Source organism: Microtus oregoni, unplaced genomic scaffold (assembly GCF_018167655.1).
Source record: "Microtus oregoni isolate MIOR12 unplaced genomic scaffold, Mior012 000025F_ref0000491, whole genome shotgun sequence".
Lineage (NCBI taxonomy): Eukaryota > Metazoa > Chordata > Mammalia > Rodentia > Cricetidae > Microtus > Microtus oregoni.
Window position 1 is genome coordinate 8,429,089 of NW_024543084.1, and position 23,891 is coordinate 8,452,979.

Sequence of the window (23,891 nt, forward strand, 5' to 3'; positions counted from 1 at the left end):
AAAAAAAAAAAAAAAAATATTACTTGGAAAGTTCCAGGAAGAACCTAATCCTAGTTTTCAAGTTAGGCGGCAGTCTTGAGTTAGCAGAAAAAGTTCGCGTTTCTGTTTGGTTCTGCAAAGGTGTCGATCACCCTTTTGTCCCGCGTATCTAAGCTACCTCGACTGGTTTGTTCATTGTCTCTAGCCAGGTGGGTTTCCACACTGACTTATCCATCCTATTTAATAGTGGTGCCGGGCGGTGATGACGCACGCCTTTAATCCCAACACTCGGGAGGCAGAGGTAGGCGGATCTCTGTGAGTTCAAGGCCAGCCTGGTCTACAAGAGTTAGTTCCAGGACAGGCTCCAAAACCACAGAGAAACCCTTTCTCCAAAAAAAAAAAAAAAAAAAAAAAATAGTGGCTCCTACGTGAAAGGAGCATTTCCAAAATGCTAGAGAAGCCGGGCAGGCGGTGGTGGCACACGCCTTTAATCCCAGCACCCGGGAGGCAGAGGCAGGCAGATCTCTGTGGGTTCGAGACCAGCCTGGTCTACAAGAGTTAGTTCCAGGACAGGCTCCAAATCCACAGAGAAACCCTGTCTCGAAATACCAAAAAAATAAATAAATAAAACAAAATACTAGAGAAGCGTAAAGTGCTTCCTTTAAGTAAAAAGGCAGGTTTCGGTAAGTAAAAGTCTTAACGCTAAGGGAGCCAAGGGAAGAACAACACTAAGAACACATTTTCCATGAAATTGTAAAAAAAAAAAATCTGTGCTAGTTCTGCTATCCAACTAAACATCCAACTAAACACTGCAAAAATTACAGCCACAGGGCATAAATGCTAATATGTAAAAAGAATTAGATCTGTGGATAAAGAATATGAGAAGTGGGCGTGGTGTGCGTCCGCGCTTTAATCTTAGTACTGTGGAGGCAGAGGCTGACAGATCTGAGTTCGAGGCCAGCCTGGTCTACAAAGTTAGTTTCAGGAAAATCAGAGCCGTTACACAGAAAAACCCTGAAATAAATAAATAGCCAAAATATATGTATTTATATATGAAATATACATATAATGTGTTCCAGTGATGAGCACATATTATACTTATGTCAGAAAAAGTACTGAGGCTGTATGAAGACTTCCAAAAGGGGGTACCTAAAAAAGAGAAGGGACCAAGCCATTTTATTGAAAGTGAGAGATAGCTATACAGATTCAGAGATGGGTCTGGACTAAGGGAGGAAGTAAATACTCTATGCATATTATTATATTTTAATATTACAGAGAGACAGAGAGAATTTATTTGTAGTGGAGAGGTTGCTTCTACATTTGAAGCTCCTGTCACATGTCAAGCAGACTTGAAAAACAGATTTTTTTTAATATTTATTTATTATGTATACAATATTCTGTGTATATGCCTGAAGGCCAGAAGAGGGCACCAGACCTCTTTACAAATGGTTGTGAGCCACCATGTGGTTGCTGGTAATTGAACTCAGGACCTTTGGAAGAGCAGGCAATGCTCTTAACCACTGAGCCATCTCTCCAGCCCCTGAAAAACAGGTATTAAGGTGAAAGGCCAGAGAACTGAAGTCATTTGAGTAAGATGAATAACAAATTGAAGCAGAAGCAGAAATGGATAAATAAGTAAAACTTGCTGAAATGGGGGGCTGGAGAGATGGCTCAGTGGGTTAAGAACACTGACTGCTCTTCCAGAGGACCCGAGTTCATCCCAGCACCCACATGACAGCTCACAACTGTCTGTAATTCCAGATCCAGGGGACTCGACACACATGGCAAAACACCTGTGCACAAAAAATAAAAAATAAATAAATAATAAAAAACATTTTTAAAAAGACTTCTTTTAAAAAAGTTGCTTAAATGTTTCAAACTCTAACGATATTTAGATCACATTATGGCAAATGTTCCTAAAATGGAATACAGTAGTAACGCCACCAGCACAGTCAAACACAGTGGCATACACTCTAATCCCAGCACTAGAACCCTGATCTACATACAAAGGTCCTGAAAGAAAGACAAATGGTAGAAGACTTCACATACTAGGCAAGCGTTGAATTATTGAACTACAGCCCTAATGCTTTTAATTTTTTTTTCTGTGAGACGGGATCTGAGTGAGTTGCCCAGGCTGGCCTTGAGTCTAATCAGTCCTTGAACCTGCTCTCCTCTCTCAGCCTTTCTTGTACCTGCATTACAGGCCTCACCATTAGAAGCTGATTTTAAATTTGTGTTTATTTGGGGTTTTTGTTTTGTATTTATTTATTTGTTTGATTGATTGATTTTTTTTTAAGATTTATTTATTTCATGTGGTGGCACATGCCTTTAATCTCAGCACTTGGGACATAGACAGGTGGATCTCTGTGAGTTCGAGGCCAGCCTGGTCTACAGGGTGAGATCCAGGTCAGGCTCCAAAGTTACAGAGAAACCGTCTTGAAAAAAACAAATGATAATAATATAATAAAAGTAAATATTTGCCAGGCGGTGGTGCGGCATGTCTTTAATCCCAGCACTTGGAAGGCAGAGGCAGGCAAATCTCTGTGAGTTCGAGACCAGCCTGGTCTACATGAGCTAGTTCCAGGACAGGCTCCAAAGCAACACAGAGAAACCCTGTCTCGAAAAACAAAATAAATAAATAAATATTTATTACATATGCCTGCAGGCTAGAAAAGAGCACCAGACCTCATTACAGATGGTTGTGAGTCACCATGTGATTGCTAGGAATTGAACTCAGGACTCTCAACCACTGAGCCATCTCTCCAGTCCCCTTGTTTGGTTTTTCAAGACAGGGTTTCTCTCTGTAATTACCTGGCTGTCCTGGAACTTGCTCTGTAGACCAGGCTGACCTCGAACTCACAGAGGATTTTTTTAAATTATTTTATTCTTTTTTAAGATTCATTTTTGTGTGCATTTGTGTTTTACTTACATTTATGTTTGGGCGAGGGTGCCAGGTCCCCTGGAACTGGAGTTATGGACAGTTGAGTACTGGGAATTGAACCCATATCCTCTGGCAGCAGAGAACAACAGCCAATGGTCTTAACCAGTGAGCCATCTCTCCAGCCTCCAATGTGTAGCCCAAACTGACCTCAAACTCCTGTCTCTGCCTCCTTCAGCAAATCCTACTGGCAAACACCACACAACTGACTTGTTTTATTCTTTTTACCTTTTTTTTTTTTTTTTTTTTTTTTTTTTTTTGATTTTTCGAGACAGGGTTTCTCTGCAGCTTTTGGTTCCTGTCCTGGAACTAGCTCTTCTAGACCAGGTTGGTCTCAAACTCACAGAGATTTGCCTGCCTCTGCCTCCCAAGTGCTGGGATTAAAGGCATGCGCTACCACCGTCCGGCGACTTGTTTTATTCTTAAAGCAGAGTTTCACTACATAGCATACATGGCCTCAAACTTTCAGTGTTCCTCCTGCCTCTGCTTCCTGAAGAGCAGGATTACAGGTATGCCCACCACACCCAGCCTGATAAATTTTTTTATAAAATTAATTAAAAGGTTCACCTGTACAGTAAAGAAAAGATGATTCTCTGCTACAACATTTTGTGGAATTAAAAAGTAAAGACAGTGGATACCAATTACAATGTTTTGTTTTGTTTTCCGGGGGGAGGGGGGGGCTGGAGAGATGGCTCAGTGGTTAAGAGCACTGACTGCTCTTCCAGAGGTCCTGAGTTCAATTCCCAGCATGCACATGGTGGCTCACAGCCATCTGTACTGAGATCTGGCGCCCTCTTCTGGTGTGCAGGCATACATAGAGGCAGAATGTTGTATACATAAGAAATAAATAAATAAATCTTAAAAAAAAAAAGTTCCCCCCCTGGGGAATGGGGTGGGTATACTTCTACAATTGAGAATCTGTAGTCAGCTGGGCAGTGGTGGCACATCCCTTTAATCCCAGCACTTGGGAGGCAGAGGCAGGCGGATCTGTGCATTCAAGGCCAGCCTGGTCTACAAGAGCTAGTTCCAGGACACCTAGGACTGTTACACAGAGAAATCCTGTCTCAAAAAAAAAAAATAAAAAATGAAAAAGAATCTATAGTCATTTACATCACCTGGTAACAACGTCAAATCTTACTCATTGTCCTGCCATGCCTATCAGTAAGCAGCCTGTGTTGTAACGCCTATACCATTCGTCTCTCTTCATCTCTTCAGTCATTGTATCATCTCAAATCACCAATGGGAAGGGGGGAGCACAACAGTGAAATCATTTGAAGTGAGATGACATTCCTGTAATTTTGTTACAAAAGTCTCATTGACCTACTGTGTTATTAGTGTTACTAAACTCTTTTTTGATGTTTATAAATGTAAAAATATATGTTTATATATATATATAAATATATATACAAAATCTATACAGAATACTATGCTATGTGCAGTTTGGGGCATCCACAAGGGTTCTTAGAACACGCTCTTTGCAGATAAGGAGATGCTACCGTATCTTCTTGTTCTGAATTAAGTCTCTGGTAGTCTGGTCAGAGGAGGGAGCATGCCTTGTGTGAAAAATGCATGGCTTTGAGTCTTCTTGTTGGCTTTTGTTTTTCAAGACAGGGTTTTTCTATATAGCCTTGACTGTCCCGGGGAACTCACTCTGTAGAACAGGCTGGCCTCATAAACTCACAGAGCTCTGCCTTCCTCTGCCTCCTGAATGCTGGGATTAAAAGCATGTGCCACCACCACCAGCAAAGGCTGAGTCTTAACCTCCAATCACAGCCGGGCAGTGGTGGCGCATGCCTTTAATCCCAGCACTTGGGAGGCAGAGGCAGGCGGATCTCTGTGAGTTCGAGACCAGCCTGGTCTACAAGAGCTAGTTCCAGGACAGGCTCCAAAGCTACAGAGAAACCCTGTCTCGAAAAAACCAAAAAAAAAAAAAAAAAAGCAGACACCCTGAGTTGTATCGTGGGAGAGGCCTCAATAAGGGGCCTAGGGAGGAGTTGCTCGGCTGATGAGGCGCGCCTGGCAAAAGACGGCACTCTAATGTGAGGAAAGAACTGGATGGAAAGTATCCCCAGTTAGGAGGGAGGAATGTCCCAGGCGGGAGAAGGAGTCAAATTAGGGGCATGTCCCTGCGTTGTGGGAATGTTCTTCTACAGAAAGGCTTGAGAGGCTACACAGAGGAGACTGCCATGTTAGGAGGATGATCCAGCTGAAGGGAAGTAATTTCCTGAGTTGGACTTCTGCTCCCACAAGAGGGGGCTAATCCCAACATGGAGGAATGTCCCAGCTGCCAAGCCCACCCCCATCAATGAATGAAGACACATATGGATGCTCTCGTTAGAAGGGTATGTCTGGATGTCTGGCTGGGACCTGTGCACCAATAAGAAAAGTCACATTGATTGTGGGTGTTCCCCTGAGGAGAGATGCTCACCCGTTAGCATGGTGTGCTCACCCTAGTTATCCTAAGTCCTCCCAGGCACAGCTTCCTGTGTCCAGGCAAGGCCTTTCCTGCAGCCCAAGTAAGCTTCTAGACTGAAAACCTAGTGCCACATGAGTTAGCCTGGGCCGCCTGATCTCCATAAACAATTCTGTCTTTCCCATCTCTGAGACATCAAAAAAGAAGCACAAGTGAGGTCTCGATGACAAAAATTAAGGACGTCTAAGTTTTTGACAACCAGTCTAGACTCAGTATCACAAGGCCACAGACCCAGGAAAATGACTCTGCTAAGTCGGCCACTGGGTTCATACACATATGGAGGAGGAAATGGACCGAGTACCAAGAATTCTTTAGGAGAGCTAAACTGTTCTATTATGATGGACTGAGCCCTTCTGAAGGTCATGGGAAACACGCATGCACAGCCCATGGCCCAAACAGAGCCAACTTCCGGCCTCTCCATCTCACCTTTTCCCTGAGACCTTTTGTTTCAGATATCTGCATAGCTTGTTTCTTTCCTGGCCTTTGGGCCTTAAATATCACTGCCTAAGGAAGCCTTCCCTGTCTCCTCATTTCTCATCTGTTATTCTGGCTGTATTTTTCTCTACAGCCCCCCACATGCTCTCTCTTATTTTAGGTTTTTTTTTTCTTTAGACAGAGTCTCATCACATAGTCAAAGCTGGCCTCAAACTCACAGAATTTTACCTCCCTCTGCCTCCAAGTGCTGTAATTAAAGGTGTGCGCCACCTTGCCAGGCTCCCTATACTCTTATATTATATACCCTGTTTTGTGTGTAGTAGTGCCAACAATACCCTCTAGCATACACAGAATACAAAAAAAACAAAAAACAAAAACATTTAAGTGAAGAGGTTGAACCATAGGGAGTAAACATTTGCTAGATAAAGATGTGACTGATCTGTCACACCCAATTTGCCATCAGCCCTAGACACACTACAACTTAGTAAGCACTGACTAAGGCAGGTGAGGTGAGGTGTGTCCACACTCGCATCAGTTCTGAGAGACAAACCTGCTTCCCATTCCCATTTTCAAAGTGAGTGAACCAAGGTAAGGGAGCTGCATGTATACAGCCAACCTGAGAAAGGATGGGATTCAAACTTAAGCTTCCCTTTCAACTGCAGGCTGCACTGCTTCCAGCCAGTGCTTAGAGACCTGCCTTTCTCCAAGACCCACCTGTCCCACAGCATCAAATGTTGGCCAGGCATGTGACTGCCCAGTGAAAGACCATGCTGGAAGGAGGAGGCAATGAAGTGTTCCAAAAGATACCACCCAGTTCTAGCCTTTGGCCAGTGGGGTGCAGACCGAGCTGGTTAGGTGGCACGAATATCAGACATCCTCCCAGGGCTCAGGTGGAAGGCACAAGTTGGGAATATTGGTGTGCACTGCCATATTCTGCTCTTTTGTACACCTTGTTTCTTAAGTCTGTCAACTTGTTGGTTACACAGGCAAGGTGGCTACCACACCTAGCAAAGCGGCTCTCCCCGCTTTGGAAAATTGGACCTTAGCCAACTCCACTTCCAGTGCAAACACTGCATGTAAAGACCAACAGGCCAGTACCTGTTACCAGAGATGTCATGGGGACTGTAGGGTGCCTCTGAAATGCTGCTCCACAGGACCCCTCTTTCCATTTTGCTCTAGGGACCTAATTCATAGTTTCAAGGTCTTTTGTGTGCAACAATGATCAGAGCTGACAGTGACCTCATGCCCAAGAGTAGAGGGTTCCTCTGCAAGTAGGTTCCCAGCAAGTCCTTTCCCCGTGAATATTTTTGGTGGCCAGGCATCCGAGCATGCCACCTAGAACAACGGTTTGGAATGCAAGTCAGAGTATGTCCCAAAGAACACCAGGAACATCCTTAAGCAGACAAAGGAAAAATTAAAAATAAAAAAATCTAAAAAAGAAAGAGGGAAGTGACCAGCACAGCACCATCCAGGGCACATTATCCGGGACTACAGAGGAGCCCAGAGGATTAAGGGAGTAGAGGGAGAAGCTCTCAGGGTGCCTCCTGCAGGGTGTGGTGTGTCTTTCGGAGGTGGGGTCAAAGGAGGAGCTTATTATGGGATTGTGTTCTTCAGGGGTGGAGTCTGCACAGTGGGGGCCACTTTGAGGGTAGGCTTTGGTCGCAAAAGCTCTACAAATAAAGCGCTTTATTTATAGTCTCTCCACGTCCCATATCCCTGCCGCCCTACTCCAACCTCTTGAGGACTGATTAATTCCAGAGGAGCCAGGAGAGGCTGGTCCACAAGGGGTCGTCCAGATGGCTGCAGGTCCTGAGTAGCTGGGCCAAGTAGAGAGCAAAGGCACGAGGCCCTGGGCATCCCATCCCAGGGCAAAGGCCAGGCCCACCATAGAGGTGGCACAGGGTTGGCTCACCAGGGTCAGCTCCCTGGGATCAGACCAGGGTCTGTGCTGGCACAGCTCTGCTCATAGGACGGTGGAGCCTCTGTGGAGAGAAAGCAGGATTGACAAGGGGTTCAAGGCACCTCAATCACTTCCTCCCCCTCGTCCCTGTCATTTCCACTCACCATAGGGGTAGCCCCATGAACTGTACTCTGGGGGGAGGATCAAGGCGCTGGTGGTGGGTACTGGCCCCCCGGAGCCTTCTGCAAAGTAGGGGACAGTGGCACCTATAGAGACGCACAAGGGAGGGTGCAGAGAATGCCTACCAGGGCTTCCAGCCTGAACACAGGGATCGATGGTAGTGACAGACACGGAACCCAACGCAGCTGACAGTGGCTGCTGCTGAGAATGGCTCTTGGTGGAGAGGGAAACTGGGTCTGAGAACTGGGGGCCACTAGCCACTGCCTCAGCGTCTTCCTGGGGTGGTGCAGAGGGCACCACTGGGTACAAGGCCCCAGGAGAAGACCCTGTGCCCGGACAGGGGCTCAGTGGGGTTTGGTTCAGAGCAATATTGCCAACAAAGACTGGGAGAGTCACGGTGGCTTCGGGTGCCTTCATAGAGACCTGAAAAGAATGTGGGTATTGAAGAGTCAGGCCAAGGTCACCTAGCCTCAGGCCACCCAGCCCTGGGCAAAACCAAACCTGCAGGTAGTAGTCGATGTGGATAAGGCTACAGCCTGGCAGAGCTGACTGGGGCAGGGCAGGCACCAGGATCTGTTCTTGCCACTGAGCGCGCCTCCAGGCCTTGACACCTGTGCCTTCCACCTCTGCAATGGTTCGCACATCGTAGATCCAGCGCTTGGCCTTATAGGATACCTTCTAAGGAAAGACCAGACTGTGGGCTTAGGCAGGCCAGCAACCCACCCCTTCTGTCCCATGAGAAACGGTCAGGAGTCAGAGGGCTCTGACCTGTAACAAGCTGGCCACCACAGGGCTAGTGTCCTTGCCTGACTGGTTCTCAATGTCAGCCTGCAGCCGAAGCACCTGTCCCACCACATAGCCACGAAGGTCAGTACTAGCTGTGAGAACCACACTGCCCGTCTTCACCAGCTTATAGGAGAACTTCTTGGTAGTGGATGCCACGTTGGGTTGCTTAAAGGGAAAATGGGGCAAAGTTTATGAAGTGAGCAGAGTGAATTCCTGTGGCATGGGGGCAGGGCCTCAGCCTGCAGAGCCTGGCTGCCTGGCCCGAGCAGTTTGAAGGTAACCAAAGAAGCCTCTGTTCCATCCATCCTCACCTCAATATCTGGGATGCTATTCAGGTTCAAGGGGCTCAGGATGTAGAATACAAGGCTACATTTGTGATCCTTGGAAAAACGTGGAGTGTCGATGGAGGCCCTCACCTGATGCACAATCTTCCCAAAGGGTCCCTCAAAAGATGTGGGTGCTGTGGCTACGGAGAGAACAGGCATTGGCTGATACCCAGCACCTCCCACCTGTAGGTCCCACCATTTCAAGGCTGTGGCCCCCACAAGCTCGCCACTCACCAGGAAGCAGGAACTGAAAGGGGAAGCTGTGCTCTCCAGCAGGCAGACTTCCTACAGAGACAAGGAGGCGGGAGCAAACCAGAGGAGATCCATAGTGGCCACAGTGCCAGACCAGAAGCCCACCACAACCCACCAGTCCACACTACCTGTCTCCAGCACGAGAGCACCATGCCCACACCGGAGCTAAGGGCTTGGTTTCAATGAGAGTGTGTGGCTGGGAGAGTGTTTGCCTAGCGTACTCAAAGCTCTGGTTCAATTCCAAGGACTATATAAACCAGATAGGGTAGCACACCCCTGGGAGACAGAAGCAGGAGAATCAGAAGTTTAAGGGCATCCTCAGATAAATAACATAGCAAGTTCAAGTCTAGCTTGAGCTACATGAAACCCTGTCTCAAAAAAACGAATAAATACAAACTTTAAAAATAAAATTAAAGGGCTGGAGAGAGGGCTCAGCAGTTAAGAGCACTGCCTGCTCTTCCAGAGGTCCTGAGTTCAATTCCCAGCAACCACATGGTGGCTCACAACCATCTGTAATGAGATCTAGTGCCCTCTTCTGGCCTGCAGACATACACATAGACTATTGTATACATAGAAAATTTTAAAAAAAATTTAAATCTTTAAAAAAAAAAAAAAATAAGGCCGGGCGGTGGTGGCGCACGCCTTTAATCCCAGCACTCGGGAGGCAGAGGCAGGCGGATCTCTGTGAGTTCGAGACCAGCCTGGTCTACAAGAGCTAGTTCCAGGACAGGCTCCAAAACCACAGAGAAACCCTGTCTCGAAAAACCAAAAAAAATAAAAAAAAATAAGTCTCAAAAAACCAAAAAAATATAAAAATAAATAAAATTAAAAGCAGGAAGATGGTTGAGGGTAGAGGGTAGGGATAAAACAGCCATACCAAGGGTCAGAGCCCACCCAGACCCCGTACCAGAGGGTAGGATAGAGTGGGAATCTAAGAGACAGTTGTTGGGATGGGAAAGGATAAACTGACCCCACTCCAGCCCATGGCTGCCCCTGTGATCACGGCTGGCCCCCACACTCACCCTTGTCAGCCAGTGACAGGGAGCTGTTGAAGTAGCTCTCTTCCACCACCCATGCCCCATCGTTGGCCTTGTTGGAGACCCCACAGGAACCCACGCAGGTCACCCGGATAGCTGTAAGGGGAAGGGTGGCATAAGCCTAAACCATTTGATGGCCTAGGCTCCTCCCTGTCCCCAGCATAGGAATTCCTGTAGGGCTGGAAGCATCCATAGGTCAAGTAGCCCCACCCGCACAGGTACCTGGAAAGGTCCAGGTGCAAGCAGCCTAACATCTTCCCAAGAATACCTCCTGGCCATCCCCCAATAGTGGTGTTCTCTCCGGGAACCAGGCTGGCAAAGAAACTGAGAGGCAGTGTTTTATCTGTCCTACAGACACAGTGGGAGGCCAATAATCTCTTAGATAACCCCGGGCTATCCCCAAATTGTTTACCTCAGCCAGAACTATAAAAGCCCAGGAGCCCTTTTTTATGATGCAAATCAGTTAGGCCTGGAGATGCCCGCTCAGTCTCAAGAAAGTTAATGCCAGCCCTCTCCCTGCAGGAATGCAGTCAAACCTGTCTGAGCGGGTCAGCAATCTAGAACTGGAAGGCGAGCCCAGACTTCCTGAGCAGCAGTGCCCAGGAGGCTGACTTTCTACACCTTGGGGTAGCTGGTCCTCCCTCACCAGTGGAAGTACCCAGAACAGGAAATACTAAGACAGAGTTCAAATTCCTCCTCCGTCTTACAGACACATCCTGGGCCTACTGTGATCAGGTAGCCATAGGTGAATGAGCTGGCATAGCTGAAACTGATCACGAGGGAGAAGGTCCTGGCAAGGAGGTAGGTGGGAGCCAATGAGAGGCGCCCTGAAGTAACACCCTTCTCCCTGTAGGGTTGGGTCAAGGTTTCAGCCCCTTTCCCAGAGAGGGTCACCGAAGGGTAGGATTATTCATCCTCTTTTATCTTTGTGACAAAGCCACCAAGCAGGAGAACAAACATAGCCAAGTACCTAGGAGTTGACCACACCTGCCTCCTGTACAGTCTCCCACATCACAGTGCAGGCATCCTCCTGGTTAGCCACAGAGCACTTAGCTTCCTCTTTGGAACCTCTGGCTCCTCCTCAACCCAAGTGTGCACTCCCTCACCTGACGGCGGCCAACTCCCACTCTTTTCTTTTTTAAATTTATTCTTTTTGTTTGTTTGTTTTTCAAAACAGGGTTTCTTTGTATGATCCTGGGACTAGCTCTGTAGGCCAGGCTGGCCTCAAACTCACAGATGGCTGCCGTGATATTTTGTGTTCTAACAAATAAAGCTTGCCTGGAGATCAGAGGGCAGAGCTAGTCACTAGTTAACCACAGAAGCTGGGCAGTGGTGGCACATGCTTTTAATCCCAGCACTTGGGAGGCAGAGACAGGGAGTGATAAGGTGGGGGTATAAACAGAATCTCAGCCCCTCTTGCAAAGCAGGACTTAGACAGGTAGGAAGCAACTGGCAGCTGCTTCCGGTTCTCTGCTCTTCTAGGTTTTTACCCCAATATCTGACTCCTGGTTTTTATTGATTAAGATTAATTAGATTAACACAGCCGAGATCCACCTGCCTCTGCCTCCCAAGTGCTAGTATTAAAGGTATGCACCACCACTGCCAGGCTTTGTTCCACTTTTTTTTTTAATATTTATTTATTTAGGGCTGGAGAGATGGCTCAGCGGTTAAGAGCACTGGCTGCTCTTCCAGAGGTCCTAAGTTCAATTCCCAGCACCCACATCGTGGCTCACGACCATCTACAAAGGGATCTGACGCCCTCTTTCGGCATGCAGATGTACATACAGAGAGCACTCGTACATAAAATTATATAAAGTTAAAAAAATTATTTATTTATTTATTATGTATACAGTGTTCTGTCTGTATATACACCTGCATGCCAGAAGAGGGAACCAGATCTCATTACAGATGGTTGTGAGCTACCAAGTGGTGGCTGGGAACTGAACTCAGGACCTCCCTGAGGCGCTCCTAACCACTGAGCCATCTCTCCAGCCTCCCTGTTCTCACTCTTGAGGTGGTCCTGTATTCCTGTTCTACCATCCTCTGCTCCTTGGAAGTGCCCATGATTGTCCCTCGCCCTCCATGTCACTCTAACCTCCAACCACCAACCATCCCACCCTGGAAACTGAACAGCAAACAGTTGTTGAGATGCCAGGGTAAGAGGAGGTTCAAAAGTCTGCTGGAGGACACAAGATGCTTCACAATGGGTACGTCTCCCTAAGGATGATTGGCCCCACATCAGATACAAAAAGAAGTATGGTAGCTTAGTCCAGACACTATCATAGTGCTATCAGGATGCCTACTGTGAATGGCAGAGCTATTCAAATTCTTCATCCTCAGTGTATGAACAGTAACAAATTGGTTGCTTAGCTGTTCAATTTAGGGGTAGTTTTGCTTTTTTGTTTTTTTTTTTTGTTTGTTTGTTTGTTTGTTTTTCGAGACAGGGTTTCTCTGTGGTTTTGGAGCCTGTCCTGGAACTAGATCTTATAGACCAGGCTGGTCTCGAACTCACAGAGATCCGCCTGCCTCTGCCTCCAAAGTGCTGGGATTAAAGGCGTGCGCCACCACCGCCCGGCTTTTTTCCGGTTTATTGAGACAGGTTTCCTCTGTATAACAGGCTGACCTCACAGAAATCTGCCTGCCTCTGCTGGGATGAAAGGCGTGCGCAATATGTTTTGTTATTTGGATGACCTTTTTGTACCAGTAGATAAGGAACCGATACCCAGTCAAACTAAAAATCGGGGAAAACCCCGGTGACTTACATGTTTACTTATTAGAACGACAACTATAAAGGAATTTAACCCATGCTGGGGCGGGGATGCAGAAGTAAACACTCTTTCTATACATGCCAGGGCACCCATCAACTCTCAAGTCCTACACTAGCTCATCAAGAGTCTCTCATAGCACCTCTTATAACAGCAACCAAGCACCCGGACTGGACTTCCTACACTTCAGGCATAGGACCACCAGGTTCCAGAAAAGCAAGCAGCATCTGGGAGTGGGGGGCGGAGGGGATCAGACTCTGATCTTCCCAAGGTGGGGCATTTTCTCCCCCCACACAAACAGCTCTCTTGGGAGGACAGTGTGAACAGCCTCCTGTGTGTTCACTCTCTCATTAGAAATAATTGAAGGTTTAATCGCAGCACTCGGGAGGCAGAGGCAGGCGGATCTCTGTGAGTTTGAGGCCAGCCTGATCTACAGAAGCTAGTTCCAGGACACACTCCAAAGCTACAGAGAAACCCTGGGGTGGGGGGTGGGAGCTTGTAAACAACATGCCTGCTGCTTCCCCAACAAAACACCTGAGGTTACTCCTTTGTCTCAGTAGGGTCACAATCAAGGTGTAAAAACTCCCCAGAAAATTCCTCAAAGATTCCAGGTTCACAAGCCAAGGACAGTGCCAGCAGCTAGGTGTGTACCTTCTCAGATCACTGAGCAGGGAAAACCACATACTACAGTTCTGCTTGAGAAATAATGGAGGTCTGAGCATTGGGAGGGTGGGGGAGGGAGGGTTTGTCCCTGCTGCAGGGGCTGGAACCAGCTTCTTTGACAGCACAGGTCTGAGATGGCAAAACTAGGCAGTTTGGGGGCAACCACCTGATAAAAGACCCTGATTTCCTTTATTTCCTGGCTTTTAGTGTTCCTGCTGCTTTTTTGTAATATTACAGTCCTATCAGTCCACTCTCAGGCAAAGGTATCTTCTCTGGGAGGTAACCGTGGTCCTCTCACCAGGTCCTCCTACCCTGCAGCATAACCAGGAAACCAGGGCAAGTGTGTTCTAGCAAGTCCTCCACGACAGAGCATCAGGTGACAGCCTGCAGAACAGTCTATACTTCAAGGTATCATCCAAATAGAAAAAGCACTTCCTGATAATGTTCAGAACTATAACAAAAGGCAGGCACCAAACAGAATAGGGACTACCAAACTGGGGTGTTCACCATTGGAAACAGGAAGCTGATCTATCGTGTTTTTCCTTTCCTTTTTTTATTTAAAAAACAAAAAACAAGGTTTCTTTGTGTAACCTTGGTTGTCCTGGGTCTAGCTCTGTAGATCAGGCTGACCTAGGCCTCCTGAGTGCTGGGTTTAAAGGTGTGGTATATGCCACCACCGCCCAGCGTAAGCTCTGGTTTTCTTTTTTTTTTTTTTTTTTTTTTTTTTGGTTTTTCGAGACAGGGTTTCTCTGTGGCTTTGGAGCCTGTCCTGGAACTAGCTCTGTAGACCAGGCTGGTCTCGAACTCACAGAGATCCGCCTGCCTCTGCCTCCCGAGTGCTGGGATTAAAGGCGTGCGCCACCACCGCCCGGCAAGCTCTGGTTTTCTAAAGAAAATCATGGTGTGTATAGATAGTGTTCCTCAGAGACTTCTGGATCTTTTCTCATGAGTGCTTCTACCTGTCCAGTAACTTCCTTTCAGGCATCAGGATAACTAAGGCAGAGGCAGGTGGATCTCTGTGAGTTCAAGGTCAGCCTGGTCTACAGCGTGAATTCCAGGACAGGCTCAAAAAGCCACAGAGAAACCCTGTCTCAAAATAAATAAATAAATAAAAATCCATCTTCCAGGCCCAGTCCATGATCCTGGGGCACCATCGGCTAGAGCTCTCGTGGCCTCCGTAAGGTCAGCTGTCCATCTACTTGCTCCTTACCCGATACAAGGAGGCCATGAGTAGCTCATTCCTACTCTTGCAGTTGGCAGTAGCCTGGTCACCCCAAGCTCAGCCAGGAGAGAAAGACAGAAAAGAAAAACTGCGTGGCTAGTTCTCAATTGGACCTCTCTTCTCTCTGCTGTCTTCCCCAAGGCCACAAGGTGTGGCCTGCACCACATCCTGCCAGCCAACCTGGAGTTTTCTATACAACTTCTCATACCTTTCTTGGGTCCAGGAGGAGCTAACCTATCACGGCTGTAGCCTCTACAAAAGCAACATCTGCTCAGACCACAAACTCTAAATAGGGATACAGCAAAGGAAAGCAGTGTGACCATGACCAGGAGCCTCAACAAGACTAGGGTCTGACAGACACTACAACCCAGCTCCCTTCTAGACCTAGATAATAACACCAGGTCCAGGTCCAACTGTTTTCAACTGGGCCTAGGATGGCTAAGGAGAATCGTTATCCATCCTCAGCAGACACCAGAAGTGTCTGTGGGCAACTGTGGTTTCGGTCGAGCAGCCAGGTAGTTCTCATGGGAGGCCCAAACAAAAGAATACCAAGCAGGGACACTCATAAAGTTTTTGCACTCAGTGCCAGCAGCTAAGCAGAGGCTACAACAGTGCCCACCTGACCCTAAGAACTCAGTCATATAATCGCACACAGATCCCTATTTGTGGATCCAGCACAGAGGAAGCTGCACCTGAGAGCCCTGTCAATGGCAAAAGAGTAATCTGATCCCCCAGCCCCAGAGTCTCAGACATATGTATCAGCAGAGGGCTCAGCTCAGCTCAGTTTCAAGGCCTTAGGACAGGAGCAAGGGGATTGCCAAGCAGAACAAGCCCCCTTGCCAGCAACCACAAGCTTTAAGGAAGTCTTAAGCCTTAAACTGAAAGCAAAAAAAAGGTACCCTGTGAATACTGCTGGAGACCTGCACACATGGACCAGAACTGTCTTTAAAGAGGAAGGTCCTGCACAGGAGCCCCGGAGGGGAGGAAAATAGAGGACCCAGCGCACACGAGGTTGCAGGTGGGGGCCCAGCAGGTGCAGAGTGCGGCGGACCTTGGACATCTGAACAAGGGAAGACTGGGACTGGAGGCCTGCATACTTCCACCTTCAGGGTCGCCCGGGCATGGGAACAAGCGCTTAGGCCCTCACACAGACTCCGGCCTCCCCTAGGCTGAGAGCACAGGATGGGACAGATGCGGAAGGACTGGGCCACCCAGCTGCCTGCCCCGCCCTGGCCTCCCAGCACAGCCGGACCCAGGCGCCCGCGGTTCCGTCGTAAACCCAGGGTTCCCTGGATACTGAGAACCCAGTCCCCGAGCCCACTGACCACGAGGTTTTGGAGAGCCCCGCCCCCACCGCAGGTAAGAACGCAGCTACCCGCTCCCCCGGGGCGACCCCGCGCCCACCTCGGAAGGGCAGTGGCGCTCCCAGGCGCACGCGCACGACCCCGGCCAGCGGCTCCCCGGGACTGTAGACGACGCGGCCCTGCCTCAGGCAAATCTCGAAGAGCTGCACCCTCCCCATACCGCGGTGTCCCGCGCCGCGGTCCGACGCCTGCTTGGGCAGAGGCTTCGAGGCCCGCCCCGCCCTCCTCCCCCGACAGAGGACACGCCCAGACCGCAGGACCCGCCTGGGCCAGAGAACTAGCCGGCGTCCCAAGACCCACCCTCTCTACCCAAGGACCCGCCCCTTTCCCAAGGCCCGCCTTCCCCAGGGCTGGTCCCTTCCTTGAGGACACGCCCATGACCGAGGGCACGCCCCCATAGGACACGCCCCTTTCTCCTAGACTTTCCACCCTAGAACACTAGCACCTGCCCACAACAGCGCAGTCCTAACTTACCTTCCCAGACCCTGGGCTCGGCTACCGACTGTGCTGCCCGTGACGCTTTAGGGCTCCTTGAGATGTCTACTGCCCAGGGGTGAGGCCTGCTCACCTGCCGACGAGAGCAGGCACCCATTTTCAACGCTAGGTGGTCACGAGGGAGGGGTGCTCGGTGCTCAGGCAGTAAGGGTTCCCAGCTATGCCCCGCGGCCATCGCGATTTGTGCGCTGCATCCCGCACCGCGCTTCCTGGCACGGTGTGAGTAGAGGCCAAGGAAACAGGTGCTGAGCAGCGCAGGCAGGCATGGTGCAGGCTGCGCTCAGAGCAGACTTCTGCCGGGCTTGGGGCGTAAGGCGAGCGAGGCTGCTGAGACATAGGATTTTTTTTTTTTAATTTACTGAATCACATTTTTAAAAAGGGTCGGTGCTGGTTGTGAACTGGAGAAAGGGTCTTAAATTCGTATGTCCTCTTCTTGCCTACAGGCAGACACACAGACAGAATATTGTATACATAATAAATAAATATTTTTAAAAAGTAAAAAAAAGATTTATTTATTATGTATACAACTTTCTGCTTCCATTAATACCCATTACCATTAATACCCATACGCCAGAGAAGGACGCCAGATCTCATTACAGATGGTTTGGAGCCACCATGTGGTTGCTGGGAATTGAACTCAGGACCTCTGGAAGAACAGACAGTGCTCTTAACCACTGAGCCATCTCTCCAGTCCCCAGGCTGGCCTCTTAACTCACAGAGGTCCACCTGCCTCTGCCTCCCAAGTGCTGGCATTAAAGGCGTGCGCCACAACCACCCAGCTCCCGAGGTTTTTTTTTTTAACGTGGGACTATTATTATAAGACCATTTTCAACTTATAACACTTTCTACTTCTCATTGTGTGATGGTTTAATCATAATGTAACCCTTCAGAAATCGAAGAGAATATATACCAAGGAGAGCAGATCAATAATGACAGGGTCACCTTGTACGCGTCTGGGACAGACAGTTCCTAGAATAGTTGGCAAAGAGGGTCGCATCTTCCACCGGAGAAGATACCTAGCTAGATGCAAATCATTTTGTGGGTAGGAGTTATGACCTGCAAAAGCCAGGTGCCCTAGACACCCTATGAATCTAGAAGAGTTAAAGGGCTAAAACAACAACCTGTGTGCTAGATGCGGGGACTGACACAGAACCTAAGCTGATTCTCTTCCACAAAAGGAAAGGAAAGCTGGGTGTGACATCTGGTAGGTATCAAACCCAGAACAAAAGGCTTACTTCACATATCCAAGCCAACCAGGTTCTCCCAGCATTCCTCAGCCACTACCTATTACAAGTTCCTCTTGGCTAGCATACCTGGCTCCTACTGTAATCTCACCCCCATCCCCACTTCCTCCCCACCCCACCCCAAATCGATCTTTGGAAGCTCACCTACCCAGGCAGGGTCCAGGAAGCCCGCCAAACCTTGACCCCTCCCCAAGAAAGGTCAGGACCACTCCCAGAGGCTATTTAAACTGCTCCTCAGAAAGTAAACACGTGCTGCTCTTCCCTCTTCCTCTTTGGTGGTCCTGTAGGCTTTCCCTTCATCCCTCCGAGCCACCTGAGAGCGCAGATAGCCAATTAAACCTGGGTATCTTTTTTTTTGTTTTTTCGAGACAAGGTTTCTCTGTGGCTTTGGAGCCTGTCCTGGAACTAGCTCTGTAGACCAGGCTGGTCTCGAACTCACAGAGATCCGCCTGCCTCTGCCTCTGCCTCCCGAGTGCTGGGATTAAAGGCTAAACCTGGGTATCTTTTAACTTAGTCCAATTGGGATTATTTTCGTGGGCGGAGAGGCTCATTTTTAGGAATATTCCTAACATAAGCAAAGAGCAGGCAGTTTGTATTGGAGACTGCCCGGTGTGGGCGTAACTCTAGGTCTCCTAAGTAGCTACAACCTTTATTCTGATCCCAGTCAATCCATATCCTTCTGGGATCGATTTCAGCACAACTGCCTTCAGTCTCTATTTCCATCAGGAACCATTCAAATGTAGGTTTTGGGCTGGAGATATGGCACTGACTGCTCTTCCAGAGGACCTGGGTTCAATTCCCAGCACCCACATGGCAGCTCACAACTGTCTGTAGATCCAGTTGCAGGGGAATCTGACACATTCACACCAAAGCACATAAAATAAAGTTAAATAAACCATAAAAATATTAAAAAAAAAATGTAGGTGTTTCCTCATACAACCTCTGTATCACTGGACCTCTGGTAAGGATGGGTCCTGGTTGCCTTTTGTTTTGTTTTGTTTTGTTTGTTTTGTTGTTGTTTCGAGACAGGGTTTCTCTGTGCTGCTTTGGAGCCTGGAACTTAGGCTGTAGACCAGGCTGGCCTCGAACTCACAGAGATTCACCTGCCTCTGCCTTCCGAGTGCTGGGATTGCTGTCCCCACCTGGCTCTGGTTGCCATTTGCAACTCCCAGCTTTAAAGCTGATGATCTCAAATGCTGACCCAGCACTTCCCTTGCTCCCTCTGCTGGAACCTGACTAGTTCTCTCATTTCCCGTGATTCTATCCCTAACTCATCATCTTTCTATGAGGTTTCACTCTTGGAGAGGCTCTCTTCCTGACTTCAGGTGAGAGGCTCCCTCTGGTCCCCAGACATTTGTGCTGTAGTACCCATGGTTCCTAAAAGGCAGTACCATTACAGGACCATAGGAAAAATACCCAGATTTGTAAGCACTGAGGGAGAATATGGTCTATGTATAGAAAAAGAATAGTCAGAGCAGGAGAGGCAAGGTGCAGCAAATTAAAGACTCCATGGCTGTGATTTTTAATCTTAGTAGTCAACTTGGCTAGATCTGGAATCAACTAGAAGGCAAACTGCCAGGCATTCCTGTAAGGGATTTTCTTGATCACATTTGAAGTGGAAAGATTCACCCTACATATGACATCTTCTGATGGTCCCCCGGATGAAAGGACACAGAAGGAAACTTTCTTGCCTGCTTGCCTTCACTCTTGCTGGAAGTTCATTTATCTGCCATTGCTGCAATACATCATTGGAACATTAGAACTCTCCAGACGAGCAGTGCAGACTGAAGACCAGGAATCTTCCAGGCCCTCAGCCTCAGACTGGGGCTGATGCGACTACCAGCTTTTTGAACAATTACTGGATTCTTTGCCTCTCCAGTGTGAGGCAGACATTGTGGGACTATCCAGATTATATCATATAAAACAATCCCCATCTTGGGGGACGACAATTTCACTGTAGCCCTATCTGGCCTAGAACTTCCTATACAGAACTGTCTCTGCCTGTTAAATGCTGGGATTGAAGGCGTGTGCACTCTATTTTTTAAACATTTTTTTTTAGACAGGGCTTCTCTGTATAGCCCTGCCTGACTGTCCTGGAACTCTGGAGTTTCTTTCTTTTCCTCTTTTCCTTTCTTTCTTTTTCTTTTCTTTTCTTTTATTTATTTATTATGTATACAATATTCTGTCTGTGTGTCTGCCTGTAAGCAAGAAGAGGACATCAGATCTCATTACAGATGGTTGTGAGCCACCATGTGGTTGCTGGGAATTGAACTCAGGACCTTTGGAAGAGCAGGCAATGCTCTTAACCTCTGAGCCATCTCTCCAGGCCTTAAATAAATCTTTAAAAAGAAAAAAGAAAAAAAAGAGCATAAGTTGTCATCAGTGTCTTTGATCTTGGCCATTCTTACAGGTGTAAGATGGAATCTCAGAGTTGTTTGGATTTGCATTTCTTTGATGACTAAGGATGTTGAACATTTCCTTAGTGTCTTTTAGCCATTTTAGATTCCTCTGTTGAGAGTTCTCTGTTTAGGTCTATACTCCATTTTTTATATTGGATTATGTGATCTTTTGGTGTCCAATTTCTTGAGTTCTTTATATATTTTGGAGATCAGACCTCTGTCTGATGTGGGGTTAGTGAAGATCTTTTCCCATTCTGTAGGCTGTCATTTTGTCTTCTTAGCCATGTCCTTTGCTTTACAGAAGCTTTTCAGTTTCAGGAGGTCCCATTTATTAATTGTTTCTCTCAGTGTCTATGCTGCTGGTGTTCTATTTAGGAAGTGGTTCCCTGTGCCAATGCGTTCAAGTGTACTTCCCACTTCCTCTTCTATAAGGTTCAGTGTGGCTGGCTTTATGTTGAGGTCTTTGATCCATTTGAACTTGAGTTTTGTGCATGGTGATAAATGTGGGTCTATTTTCATTTTTCTACATGTTGATATCCAGTTATGCAGGGCTTGTCTCTTAAAGGGACAGGACAGACCATTACATGAGGTCTGGAGGGCTCCATGGTTAAGAGCACACTGGTTTGTCTTCCAAAGTTTGAGTCTTAGCACCTGCATGGCAACTCACAAACTTCTCTAATTCTAGTCCCAGTCCTAGGAGATTCAATGTTCTCTTCTGCCCCCAAGGGCACCAGGCATTCATGATCACACATGTGATGCACAGACATAACTAAGTGGGCATAATGCCTATGTATTAATAAAAGAAAGGAAGCAAGCAAGCAAGCAGGTGTGGTAAACATGTCCATAATGCCAGCTCTAGGAAGGCAGAGGAAGGACTCCTGGCTTTCTCTGACCAGCTGGTCTAAAAAAATTTGTGAGCTCTGGTCTCAGTAAAGGTGCTGTTTCAAAAAGGTGGAGGGAGCAGGGCGGTGGTGGTGCAGCACACCTTTAATCCCAGCACTCGGGAGGCAGAGGCAGGCAGATCTCTGTGAGTTCGAGACCAGCCTGGTCTACAGAGCTAATTCCAGGACAGGTTCCAAAGCCACAGAGAAACCCTGTCTCGAAAAACAAAACAAAACAAAACAAAACAAAAACAAAAAAAAAAAAGAAAGAAATCCTGTCTCGAAAATCCAAAAACAAAAGGTGGAGGGAGCTGGAGAGATGCTTCAGCCACCTGTGCTTACAGAAGACCTGGGTTTGATTCCCAGCACCCACATGGTTGGTCATCATGTCATAACTCTAGTTCCAGTGCATCAGTCACCTCTTATAATTTCTGAAAACACAAGGCACACATGGAGTGCACAGATTTACATGCAAGCAAAATACTCAAATACATTAAATTAAAAAAAAAATTGGGGGGCCGGGCGGTGGTGGCATATGCCTTTAATCCCAGCACTTGGGAGGCAGAGGCAGGTGAATCTCTGTGAGTTTGAGGCCAGCCTGGTCTACAGAGCTAGTTCCAGGACAGGCTCCAAAGCCACAGAGAAACCCTGTCTCAAAAAACCAAAAAAAAAAAAAAAATAGCTCTCCTCCTTTATTTGTTTTTTTTTTTTTTTTGTATTAATTAAATCACTGCTTGGCCCATTAGCGCTAGCTTCTTATTGAATTTTTTTAAAAGATTTATTTATTTATTATGTATGCAACATTCTGCCTCGATGTATGCCCGCAAACCAGAGGAGGGCGCCAGATCTCCGTACAGATGGTTTGAGCCACCACCGCCCGGCTCAGGTGGAGAGCTTTTTTTTTTTTTTTTTAAATATTTATTTATTTATTATGCATACAATATTCTGTCTGTGTGTATGTCTGCAGGCCAGAAGAGGGCACCAGACCTCATTACAGATGGTTGTGAGCCACCATGCGGTTGCCGGTAATTGAACTCAGAACCTCTGGAAGAGCAGGCAATGCTCTTAACCACTGAGCCATCTCTCCAGCCCAGGTGGAGAGCTTTTGAGGAAGACATTTGACATCAACCTTTGGCCTCCACATACAGATGCATACACACATGAACTTATATCACATATCATGCACATATAAAGTAGCACTGACTTTGGAACCAGCAGGAGGAGGATGAAGAATAGTGAGAAAATTGCTACCAGGAACTGGTGACTACTGGAAGGCCATGGAGAAGCCGAGTTTCTCACCACACAGCGGCCAGAGAAGAGAGACAGAAATAAGATATCCTTAAAAAAAATACCTCTCATTGGGCATTGGCGTAATGGTAAAAGTAAAACACTGCAGGTTCCTAAGTGGCTAAAGTGGGCAGCAGGCCATGAGACCATGCCACAGGTCCTCGAGCAGCAGCAGGCAGCAGGTCCCAAGACCATGGTAGGCCACAAAGGCAGCCAGGTCCCAGGCAGGGAGCTGCATGGTGGGTGAGAGACCTCAATGGGGCAGCTAGTCCTACAAGGAAAGACAGACAGATGGGCATGCCACAAGACCACGCCACAGGTCTCCAAAGGCGGCCGGTCCTGGGCAGGTGGCCATGCTGCAGGTGAGAGACAGAGACATGAATAGGCAAGCCATGCAGAAGCAGAATGAGGTTGGATATTTATTTAGTAGGTTATGGAAGGGAAGGGGAGAAGAGGGAAAAGCAGAGAGAGAAGCAGAGTGTCTGTGTGTATGAGAGAGAGGGGGGGAGAGGGAAGAGAGAGAGAGAGAGAGAGAGAGAGAGAGAGAGAGAAGGAAAGACTTAACTTAGTCTGGAAGCTGAAGATCAGCTTGCCTAGGCAGATGGGGTGGGGGGAGTAGGTGTGGCTTGTCTCTTAAAGGGTCAGAGCAGACCATTACAATTGGTGCTGCAAACCTTTCATCCCAGAATTCAGGAGGCAGAGGCAGGTAGATTTCTGAGTTTAAGTCCAGTCTGATCTGCAGTTCTAGGACACCCAGTGGTACATAGTGAGTCCTGTCTTGAACACCTACAGTGCCCCCAAAAGATATATCCCTAACAACCTACTTTCTGCCACCAGACCCTACCTCTAACCAACCACCTCTCAAAACTGCCACCAAATTGTGAATTCATCAAGCATTTAATTCATTGATGAAATCATCATTAAATCACTTGTCAACTGTTCTGTTCAGCAGCAGAGGACAAAGTCTTTTATACATGAATCTTTTGGGGGTATTAGCAGCAATGGGACACAAACGAGAGTTTCTGATCCATGCTTAACAACCTGAGAAGTTGTTTTTTTGTTGTTGTTGTTGTTGTTTTTTTTGTTTAGAGATCCCTACTTAGTTGAAGATTCGTTTTTTTTTCATTGTGAAAAAGTCTTTAAGAAAAAAAATTAGTTAACAAAAAATTTAAGGGGCTGGAGAGATGGCTTAGTGGTTAAGAGCATTGCCTGCTCTTCCAAAGGTTCTGAGTTCAATTCCCAGAATAGAAGTTTGCATGAGAAAC

The 23,891-nt window shown here is 47.5% G+C and overlaps 1 protein-coding gene across 2 annotated transcripts; it reads right to left on the reverse strand.

Annotated features, from left to right (window-relative positions):
- Positions 1–7,496: 7,496 nt before the first annotated feature.
- Positions 7,497–16,585, reverse strand: Arrdc1 (arrestin domain containing 1). 2 transcript variants are annotated; one of them, XM_041674833.1, is made up of 8 exons: positions 16,361–16,585; positions 10,292–10,402; positions 9,252–9,302; positions 9,003–9,157; positions 8,674–8,856; positions 8,407–8,580; positions 7,890–8,328; positions 7,497–7,807 (listed from the first exon to the last, which is right to left on the reverse strand). In XM_041674833.1, exons 1-8 carry the CDS (start codon positions 16,476–16,478, stop codon positions 7,743–7,745), a joined length of 1,296 nt encoding a protein of 431 aa, XP_041530767.1. In that variant the 5' UTR covers positions 16,479–16,585; the 3' UTR covers positions 7,497–7,742. The 2 variants fall into 2 exon arrangements, with proteins under 2 accessions (XP_041530767.1, XP_041530766.1); XM_041674832.1 differs by having other exon boundaries at positions 8,407–8,583; positions 16,361–16,583.
- Positions 16,586–23,891: the final 7,306 nt, after the last annotated feature.